General features: G+C 40.9%; 1 protein-coding gene across 6 annotated transcripts in view; it reads right to left on the bottom strand.

The window, feature by feature from the left end:
• Window positions 1-574: 574 nt before the first annotated feature.
• Gigyf2 (GRB10 interacting GYF protein 2) overlaps window positions 575-11,475 on the bottom strand; it is a 128,499-nt gene continuing 117,598 nt past the window's right edge. For all 6 annotated transcript variants that reach the window (XM_074072008.1, XM_074072010.1, XM_074072011.1 and 3 more), the window contains 5 exons: window positions 11,258-11,463; window positions 9,985-10,139; window positions 8,406-8,578; window positions 5,657-5,804; window positions 575-2,384 (listed from right to left, as the gene is read on the bottom strand). In XM_074072008.1, the coding sequence (XP_073928109.1) occupies window positions 2,317-2,384; window positions 5,657-5,804; window positions 8,406-8,578; window positions 9,985-10,139; window positions 11,258-11,463 (750 nt within the window). In that variant the 3' untranslated portion in view covers window positions 575-2,316. The remainder of the gene's footprint in view (window positions 2,385-5,656; window positions 5,805-8,405; window positions 8,579-9,984; window positions 10,140-11,257; window positions 11,464-11,475) is intronic.

The following is an 11,475-nucleotide window of genomic DNA, read 5'->3' as shown; positions in this document are numbered from 1 at the left end:
GTGACAAAGAAGACTATGAAAACCAGTTGAATTTAGACAGGACAGAAACCTTCCTGAGGAAGCATGATTTCTCTTCACCAAGTAGGAAGTCCCTCAGATAGCAAGGCTCCTGGTTAGCAAATCTGCAAATGCAAATTCTACAAATGTAGAATGTTCCACAACTAAAAAGGTTTTATTCCATTATGCCCAATCCACTCATTTTCTTAAAAAAAAAAACTTATTTGTCCTGAACAGTTAAGTCCTGTTTAAAAGATGTGAGCCAGCTCTGGGGGCACACTCAGAGGGGTTTGTCTGTGGTACAAGGCCAGGAGTGGAGCCAGAGGCTAGCAGAAAGGAAGCGGTAAAGAAGGAAAGCTGTCTATCTAACTTACCCCTATTTACCTTGACCTCTACCTTCTCAAACACAGACCCAGCCAATGCTCTATAACCTGGCAGAGAGCACCAGGGCCACCCTCACGTTTTGGGTCCCTACAGTGCTTGCAGCTGTCTTATGGTGCCAAGAGGAAGAGTTTAGTGCAGAACTCAGCCTCGACGGAGATGAGTATAAGAGGTGCGCTAAGAGAACACAACCACATTTTACTTAAGTTCTTTTTTTATTTTCCTCCACACTGGCAAAAGTTCCGAGGGAGCTTAAAGTTTTGTAAACATTTTAACTATCCCTCTTTCCCACCCCCCCCCCTTTGAATTTACAAAGCAAATGAGAATAGGAGCCCCAAATTTTAATGGTTCCCCATCTCCTCATGCTATTTGATCCAAAAACTATATACAAGTTTGTAGCAGTCTCTGTATAGTTACTGTACACGTTTAGGAGGGAGGGAGGCAAGAGGATAGGGAGAATGGTGATCCAAAATAATAAAATAGAAACCAAATATAATCCTCCAAAAACCAAACTGCTCTCAGAGCCACTCCAGCTTTCTCCAGGACTCACGATGGAAAGGAAAGGTGCTTCACCCAAGAGCCACCTGCCACAAAGCCTCTTGCACAGACAGAGAGCCGGCCCACGGCTCCCGCCGAGGTGTGACTGGCCATTCCGGGTGATGTTCTGTGGGAGTCTGGTGGAGGCAGGAAGAATATTTGTTTATAAATAGAGCGCAAATACATTTCTACTAGACGTGAAAGGGTAGGAGGAGGCCACAACCAGACGCCAGAGCGGACTTCTTGCTCCTGTTCTTTGCCCGTCCCCTCCATCCCACTGCATCGTCCTGCATAGTGGTTTCCACGGATGAAGGTCTTAAGATGGTCAGGTTTTGTACATTCTCTTTTCAGAAAAGGCAGGCAACTTGCCATCCCAGAATCTTTAAACAAAACCTTCCTTTTCAGGGCCACAGCAAGACACACACGCAATGCTCTGAGGAACCAGGTGAAATTCCGGGCTTTTATCGGAAGCAAAAGTTTATCCCTATCCAAAATGAAATTATACAAATTCATACATATGGTAAAGATCCTAGCTGCCTCTTAAACGAGACAAATTTTCACAGAAGGGCCCAAAACAAACTGGTCCTAGTCCTCTGAAGTAAAAACATTTATGGGGAAAAAAAAAATCAGTTTTTGTAAGAAAGAAAAATTAAGAATAAGTCCCTCTCCCAGGCTATAGGGTTTCCTTTGTCCAATAAGGTTGGAGTACGCCAGGGGAGAAGTCAGCTTGCTTGGAGGTCACTATCTAATGAAGAAAAACATGAATCCTTTCTCCGAAAGGGTGTTCAGAAAGAAGAGGCGAGGGGTGTGCAACATCAAACCAATTCACCCTAAACTCCACCCCACTCAGGGTCTTTTTGATGCAATCCCGAAGTTAGCAGTGGCAATACAACCTTCAGATAGGGAGAGCTCTGACTCTGTTGACACCAGAGTCACAGTCCATGGGGTATTTTGCTCCTGGCCAATGTGTTAACCATTAACTCTCTTCATGATTGCACCAGTTAGACCTCTTGCCCTTATAGGAAAAATAGAAATAACAAAACAGAAGAGAAAAAAGTGACAAGCCAAAGTAAGCTGCTATTGGCAGCTTTCTGGGACACAGTAGATGAAATCACGGCACAGTGACTATGTGCTGCCAACATCAGCCTTGTTAGGGAGCAATCCCAACTGCCACCCGCTGGACACAGGGTCTGGTCCACTTATGTACAGTCTGAGATGCTCACCAATGAAAACGGTTTAAAGAATCTTGGACACAAAGGGCCAGAAGAAAAAGCCTGAGATGATTGGTTCTGTGATTTGTTGCAGAATGACAGAGAGCAAATGATGTGTGTTATGTCCAAGGTGGAGGAGAATCCGTGGTCGGCAGGCAGGAGAGGGAAAGCTGGCGCAGTGGCAGGAGGCTCAGTAATCATCCAGAGTCTCAATCTCACCCATGTTGAGTCGCTCTGATGACGCATTGACTGAAAACCCTGCAGGAAAAAAATAGGCAATGAGTGACCAGACAATCAAATGGCTCAAGTTCTAAGCAGTGGGCTTAATTAGAATGCAAATCTCTTGGTTTTGAGCACACTATATGGGTACTAATGGGAGACAAAAGAGAAAGATAAGCAAGTAGATCTGTAAAAGAAAGGATTTCAGTTATCAATACTGAATTAAGCAAAATGGCATCTGGCTTGGAAAAAGCAGTACTAGCACAGCCACCGAAGGCCACAAGCAGCACTCACAGCACTACTGACACTGGAAGATCTGATGCCAGTGGTCGCATGTATGTACTCTTTCAGTAAAATCCACAATCAGAGGTTGACAAAAATTATAATGAACAGGGCCTCTTTAGAGTGACTGACTCCCAGAAAGCTTTCCAGTTCCTTGAGCCTGGATGAATTCCCAAACTGTTTCAGCTGCTTTTTTGAAAACCAAAAGCAAACAGGCGATGCCCTCCATTCCAAAAGTGGTTGTTGGTATTGGGTGGGTTTATCCGTGCCCTCTTTATTGTACCCTCAATATTCAACTTTTCAAACAAATACACATTTGAAATGTTCCAATAACAAACAAAAATGCCTTACAGAATAAAACAGGTTAATTAACTGACTTAAAAATACCATGATTTGGAAAAATAAACATGTCTAGTACAAGCTGTACAAGGCCTAACCCAGGGAAAGAAATCCAAACCCCATCCTAAGTTCCACCCATCAACTGTGCCTATCACCCACAAGACCTTTTTCCTCCTTAAAAATAATAAAGGCTTATCTTTGAAGTAATGGTTTAATTAGGTAAGTATAAGAACCTAAAGACCAAGCAGTCTACGAAATAAGCAGGATTTTTTTTTCATTTCACATATACCTCAAAAAAACAGATGAAATATGATAGAAAACAATAAGGAAACAGAAGTAGAAATGTAACTTAAAAAAACTAATTTTAATCATGAAAAGTCAGGAAGAAATATGTGGTCTCAAAAAATTGATTACTAAATACTAACATATTAATAACTAGGCTAGGTTTTAGCAGGCAGGGTCTTAAACGTTCAACTACCACTAAAAACCTAATCATGTGTACACTCAGCCTCCACACTTGACAGAAGGAAAGCTGTGGAATACCATGTAAGCCCAGGCAACACAAAAGGGGATGCACCCGCTATGGCTGCTGATGTTTCACTCACACAATTTCTTTAAAGCTGTTGAGGCTGTCCTTATAAGCAAAGTGTGACTGAGGGAAATGGCACTGGGTGTGGATATTTATCATATTCAAGTGCAAGTTGCTAGTTCATGCTGGCCACCTAGGAGCACTGAAAACCAGAATGTGACTGACCATAGAGTGCAATGGGAAGGTACTGCATGGGAAGTGAAATGAGGTCGGGGCTCCCTCTGCTGGCATGTTTTAGAAGCGAAGCTCCTTCAATCTTTCCATGGATACTTTTAGACCAAATCAGAACCTATTTTCCCATTTTGTACATAGGAAATTTGTGACTGATGGGTAGCTATTGTTTCCCAATCTGTAAGCTTACATGGAATATATAAGTTAAAAAAGTGATAAATGACAGGACAGAAGTTATCAGAAGAATTTCCAAGAAGCAGACCTAGTAATTTTCCTAAAATGGTTCACATAAAAAGCTTGCTCAAGTGAGTTTCCTCTATACTTTTTGAACAATTTTACTCTTCCTGACAGGTTTGATGGTTTTCTTCCTCTTCAAGATTTATGGATTCCTTCAGCTCTATTCCAGGATGACCTCACATCATTCTACTTCCTCAAAGGGGGATTTTTAAGTCCCTTCCTTTCCTAAATCTGGAGTAGAAGACCCAAACGCAATGGAATAATCCAAACAGCCTGATGGCACTTGCAAAGGACCCTTTTTCCTGACAGCCTTTCTCTCTTAAGTCCCAAAGCCAAACTACAAAGGCTACCCACAGTTAGAAACCTACTCACCTATTTCTGTTGAAGTTGAATAAAATTCTGGACTTTTAAATCTATCCTCAAAAGTAACTTTTGAGACAAGTAGAAAAAACCAATTTCACCAGATCTGTATGTTCCCAAACTCAGAAGGAGTCCTCAAAGTCAAGGTTTTTGTTTTCCTCAAGGCAGCAGGAATCCTCTGAAGGAGAGTGAGGGTCTTCCGGGGCAGAGTAGGGTTATGCCCCGCCTTTCACTTCTGTCAACTACCAAGCTCTTCCATAAATTCCCCCTTGATGTCTCACAGGCATTTCAGACTCAACTCCCAGCACTTAAGCCCCTCTCACACATTTACCTACACCTGCTCCATTTCCAGTGCCCATCACTTCAGCAAATGGTGACACCATCCACCTTGCTCTTCCAGCCAAAACCTTTTCACTCTCTGACCAGTTGAGTTGATTCTATCTCCTAAATTTCTGAAACCCATCTAACTCCTTCCATCTCCACTGTCACCAGTATCTTTATCAGTCTACGCTGCAGCCTCCTTACTAGCCAGCCTCCTGTAAGCCAACATTCCAAACTACCATCTCTGCCCACTCACTCTATTAGAGACAGTTTGGTTTTATTACAGCCTACTTTACATTCACAAAATATAATTTGTTTCAGCATTGTTTGTGGGGCTGTTAGGCCAATTTAAGACACACAGGCTGCTTATGTTTATTATTCATGAAATGCCATTCCCCATCCTTCCTGTCAGTCTTTTAAAGCTCCAAGTCACCTTTTCTAAGAAGCTGCTTTGCATGAAGACACTGGTCCACAATGCTAGACAAGAATAGCTGTGCCTAACACAGAAGAATGGAAACTGGCCTGCTCTGAAATCTTAGCTCCACCACTGAGAGCTGTGGCACTGGGAAATATTCTTCTAAAGGTCCCTTCAGGCCGTAGCCTACTCACTAGAAGAACTAGGACATCACCTCACAATACTGTGAGTCAGATCATTATATGATACAGGTAGTAGACATCAACATATATTGGTTCTTTACACACCTTATCAGAATTATGGCTTGCTTCCAAACAAAGCAGCGTTTATGATTCTAAACTATTTTTACTGTTTTCCACTATCATTATTTCCCAACTAAACTGAAAAGTCCTCTAGGGAAATTTGTATGAAATATTTTGAAACAATGCTCAGAAGTTTAAAGTACCATACAATGTTATCACTTTCCTTACTCCAGTGAAGCTACTTATTTAAACAAAAAAATGAATCTTTATAAGACGTATCATGGAGACTCCCATCTGATCACTGCCGTCACCTTCACTCCCCCACAACCACCTGAGATGCCAGGCCTCTGCTCACCTAATAAACTGGGATCTGCTCGGACCATCTTCTGTTTTTTCTTCTTTTTGCCACTTTGCACAGCTTCAAAATTGGATTGTTGATTGTTGCTTTGATTGGTCTGAAATACTGAATGGAGTGTACTGTGGTTCATCCCCCACACGGAGTCCTGCACAAGATAGCACAACTGAGATATTACACAGTGCACATGGATGTGGCCTGTCATTAAGAGAATGGCTGACTTGCCTTACCAAGTGTGAATGTACTGGGTTTGAACTCAGGACCTCAGGCTTGCTAAGCAGGCATTCTACCACTTGAGATACCCCACCAGCCTTTTTTTTGTGTGTTGAGTATTTTCGAGCTAGGGTCTCCTGAACTATTTGCCTGGGCTGGCTGTGAACCTTGATCCTCCTGATTTCTACCTCCTGAGTAGCTAGGATTACAGGCGTGAGCCACCCAATGCCTGGCTCAAAGCCTATTTTAAACAGTTCTAGCAATACTGAAACTTAGAGCATACCAATGAGCCACCTGCCCCTCATTTACATTCTAACACTCTACTTCAGCTGGGTGCTATGACAAAGCCTTTCCTGGAACTCTAGGTCTCCACTTTGCTGTGCCAACATGGCCATCACAAGTTCTCCAGCACATACACTGCCTGTGCCATCCACTAGGAAGTGAAATACACAGCAAATAATCATGAACAGGTTTCTGCACTATGGCAATACACACCCCTTCACCTACACAAAGGAGGTCTCTGTTCTCTGGGCCCAAAGACAGATGACAGGCTGAGGATCACCCAGCAGCATTATCACCAAAGGCTCAAGTCATGTATGCTATTCTTATCTGCAATCCCAGAAAAAATCTGGCCCCCATATATTACCCCCACACTTCCTACCAAGTGGTTAAGACTATGAAATAGTCCACCAACCCTTGGTACTTATCGTTGTTTTTATTAGAGTAATTCATACTAAACTGGGTCAATTTCAAAGAGCCAGTTCAAAGGCTGGGTGGCAGCAGTGGGGGAGGAGTGGAGAAAACACTGTGGAAGGGCATGGCTGCGGCACATGTGCACATATGGCTGGTTTGGTTTCCCCTCCCTGCTTCAGCCTACAGAGGAGGCCATTCCACAGATGCACAGAGCCTCCCACACTGTTCTATGATGCTTGCTCCTGGAGCTGCTCCAGTACTGACACTCATACCCATCTCTTCCTCTTAACTTACCTGTCAGCCTGTCTACACAACTGGGTCTTAAACCCTGTACTTCACCCTACCTTCCACAACTCCAGAAAGTGACCTACGATAAACACTTTTTATACAAGAAACATGGGAGTCAAGATAGGAAGATTTTTATGCCTCTCTGTGAGCCTTGACAACTTGTCTCTCAAAAAATCGGTTGTGAAGAGTTCATTTTCATGGACTTTGCATCTGTGAATTCACTGACGTGCAAAATTTATTTTTAACTCCAAAATCAATTCTCGGAGTCTCTGGGCATGCACGTGACCCATAGCAGCAAAATACTCGAGACACGCAAGGTTCACATCCTCAGCTGAGAAAGAGCAAGTGAACTTTCTGTCTTCATGTTTTCATTCCTGCCCGGTGAACATTCAGTTCTCATATCCGGTGCAATGCTTCTCACATTTTTATGCTTTTGTATGCCATTTCTTAGTTTAAAATGGCCCAAGTATAATGCTTAAGGGCTATGTAGTGTTCCTACATACAAGAAGACTGTGATACATCTCATGGAGAAAATGTGTGTGGGATAAGCTTCATTTAGGTATGACTTACAGTGCTATGGCACCATATGTTACAGAATCACATATATTAAACAAGGTGTCTTTTAAACAGAAACATATAAAAAAATATCATGTATTGATTAGATGATGAAAATGTAACCAGAGGCTCACAGGAACTTAATCCTTTGTATTCCTTAGCAGCAGTGTTTCAGTACTTTCCAAGTCAGTGTTCACGGGACTTTACAAAACAAAACTACCATAAACAATGAAAACTGACTATAGCTTTTATGACATGGGAAGTATCTGGCCAGCCAGATATTGTGGCACTGCTGTCAGTACCACGTACAGGGGCTCCTGAGTCAAAAATTGTTTTTTTTTTTTTTTTTTTTTTTTTTTTCATTTTTCTTTTATTATTCATATGTGCATACAAGGCTTGGTTTATTTCTCCCCCCTGCCCCCACCCCCTCCCTTACCACCCACTCCACCCCCTCCCGCTCCCCCCCTCAATACCCAGCAGAAACTATTTTGCCCTTATTTCTAATTTTGTTGTAGAGAGAGTATAAGCAATAATAGGAAGGAGCAAGGGTTTTTGCTGGTTGAGATAAGGATAGCTATACAGGGCATTGACTCACATTGATTTCCTGTGCGTGGGTGTTACCTTCTAGGTTAATTCTTTTTAATCTAACCTTTTCTCTAGTTCCTGGTCCCCTTTTCCTATTGGCCTCAGTTGCTTTAAGGTATCTGCAAAAATTGTTATTTATGAGTCTATGACACGTTGGAATTTGCAGTCTGACTAAAATACATGTGTGAATCAAGAAAAATGGTATTGGCATGCCTCGTACAAAGTAAACGGCTGCATCTGCTTTTGGGAAATCCATAGACACATGTAATTTGAAAATACGAAGTCTGCACGTTTTTAAAAGTTTTGGTCCCTGGATGTATAAAAACAGAATCTTTCATTTTAATTTCTCCGGTTACTCAACATTCACAGGCAGTAACACTCAAAGAGGTGCTGCATTCACCATGTCACAGTATACCTGCTGCTGCTGCTGCTGCTGACGCTGCTGGCTGGCTTTCTGTTTGGCACGGCGCTCAAGGAACTGCTTGGCAAACTCCTTAGCCTCAGAAGTGTCTCCTAAATAGGCCCTGATATAATCATGGACCTCATAAGGAGATTCTACTTCTTTTAAAAAAGAAACAAATGTGGGAACTGCAACATGGGAGGGAAGAAGACATAAGAAAGTAACAATGAAAGAATTAAATACAACATACAAAAAAATCAGTTGCACCTAATACATATGTTAACAGAAATTTCGAAGCTATGCAGATATGGTGCTAAATATTTTTCAATCTACTTCACAGAAATGGAAACATACTATCTTCACAATGCCCCCAAATTATCTTAAATACCAGAGCGTCAAAGACATATCATGCACGTTTAATTTCACTAATGTTATATTAATTGTAACAGTTACTTGTCTAGTACTAAATCAACATGGGGATTCATTCCTTCTTTCCTTAAATTAAATAAATACATATTAGGTGCTGTGATGTGTGCCAGGTACCACAACAGACACTAAAGATATCCTCCCAAAATTTTTAATCCAATGAGACATTATGTGTTTGGAGATAAATCAAATGGAAAATGCAAGTAGTGTGGTACTGCAGAAAAAGCACCAATACCAGACTTAGACAGACACAGGTTTTAAACCTGATTCTGAAATCTGCTGGCTGTGTGACCATGATAAGTTACTTAACCATTCTGAGCCTCTGTTTCCTAATTTATAAAATGGGGTATCACCTACCTATCTTTAAAACTTACTGCAAAATTGAACAACTTATGTTAGCTACCTAGATAGTGCCTAGCACATGGTAGGTGCTTAATAGATGGTAGCATCACTATTATTTAGAACTGTTTTCTCTGTAGACTTTCAGACCACTAGAAAATTGTTATAATGCTGCAAAGAGACCTCTCAATTCCTTTGATCCTCTCTTTTTACAGATTCTTGGCTTTAGCCAGATATCAGAGATGGACTAATTCAATTTGGTCTAACAGTTCTGGGCAACCCTTCCTTCCAAGGCAGGGTTCTCTGTAAAGAGTTTACTACAAACAAGTTTTTCTTCAAATTGTGCTGAAACCTTCCCATTTTGCACGTATTTTTATCCCACATAAAGAAGTGTACTTGCTCTATCATAATTTCCACCACCTACCCAAAGGTAGGAAGGGAATGATGTTATATCACCCAGTCCTTTCTTGCTCAGGCTGACCTTGGTCTCCACCATGACAGTTATCTTCTCTTGAATCTAATACAGTTGACAATGTCCCCCATAAAATAAGCAACATAGACCTATGACCTCCTTTGTCTTGTACATCATTAAGGCAGCCTGTGACAGCACATACACTCTGGCAACCACCCATAACCTACTTGAGCTTTGTACAGCAGGGTTTTTCTTACAAGCAATATTATTAAAGAGTCAAGTTCTTACAGCAAGTGAAGTGACTTGACCTCCTTACATTTCATCATGTGAGTTTTGGCCCACTGTTCCAATCTGCCAACTTCTTTGTGAGTCCTGCTCTGTCATTCCACATGCTGGGATTCCCTCCCCAATTCTTACCATCCAAGTTATTTGCCGTATTAAGGGCATGAAGCATCTGTTCACACCACTGGGTAAATCCATCTTGGGCTTTATTTACTCCCTGAAAGAGCTTCAGCAACTTTTCTTCTTCTTCTACTTTCTTATTCTGCCGGTTAGACACACCTACAGATTTACTAAAGCAAAACAATAGGGCGATATTATATTCCCAGAAACTGTTGTATATGATTATACTACAACACCATAAATTATGCCTTGACAACACTAGATGGCTTTCCAGTAATCCAGTTCTTAGTTCCACAAAAGTAAAAAAAAAAACAAAAACTTCCAAGTATTTGGATTGGATAACCCCTCAAAAATCTAGCCTCAGCTAATATATTCTAGCTTGTGAATATAGGACTTCTACTCAGAGAAAAAGATGTAATTCTTCCTATTGTCCTTTAGGTAAGTTGTTTAATTTTACTAACCCTCAGTTTCTTATCTGTAAAATGGGGCTAACACTTCTTTGGGTTGTGATAGGAATAAAGACGCTGTATGCAAAGGCCTAGCACACAGTCAATGCCTGGCAAAGATGCTCAATAAACCAACAGATATTTATTGTCCTTGGGCCCTCAAACAAAAATAATCTAACAACACTACCATTTATTAAGTAGTTACTATGTGCCAGGTACTTTACTAACTACTTCACACATACTCACTTTTACAATTACCTATGACATTGTTATTATTATCTTCATTTTACTGAGAGGGAACTAAGGCCCAAAAGAGGTTCCCTTTTGCCTAAGGTCACACAGCTAATAAGTGGTAGTGCTGGGAGTTGAGTTCATAACACTAAAATCAATGCTCAATTAACAACACTGTCTTCTGAGGAAAGAAAGATGAAGATGATATGTAACTAATTTGCCACAAAAATAATATATAGGTTTAAAGTCATGAGAGGTATTTGTAATACTCATAGTATATATAAACTAAAAATATAAATTTAGAAAAAATGTTAAGGTATCTAGAGAATACCATGGAAAAACTTTCAACAAACAAAAACATTACAATTTTATACTATTTTACTCTTCCTCACATTTACAAATGGTTATTATCCTGTGATAGGCAACAGATTAAGTGCTCAGCAGAAGAAAAAGACCCAATAAATAATACAAACATGTTTCTATGGAGAAGAAAGCTATCACTGAATCATGACTTGTGTGCTTGGACAGATATGACAGCTTTAAGTAAAACTTTCACCACTATCACTTCCCACCCAAGCAAGGTACACAGGTGTGATCATTTTGAGCCCTACCTGAGACTGGTGGTGTTTTTATTTTTATTTGTTGAATTCCTAGGTCCCACCTCTTTCACTGCATCATCCCAGAATCCCATGTTGGAGTTTTTAGTATCAGCATTACTCCAGATACTACTGACTAGGTCAGATGCCCACTGGTTAGGAGGACCAGTATTTATAGAGCCCCAAACAGAATTCCCAATGCTGGTGTGCAAGTTGGAATGCTGTTAAAGAAA

The sequence above is a fragment of the Castor canadensis genome, chromosome 4, assembly GCF_047511655.1.
Source record: "Castor canadensis chromosome 4, mCasCan1.hap1v2, whole genome shotgun sequence".
Taxonomy (NCBI): Eukaryota; Metazoa; Chordata; class Mammalia; order Rodentia; family Castoridae; genus Castor; species Castor canadensis.
The sequence above is the reverse complement of the archived record's forward strand: the minus strand, read 5'-3'. Positions and strand labels throughout refer to the sequence as shown.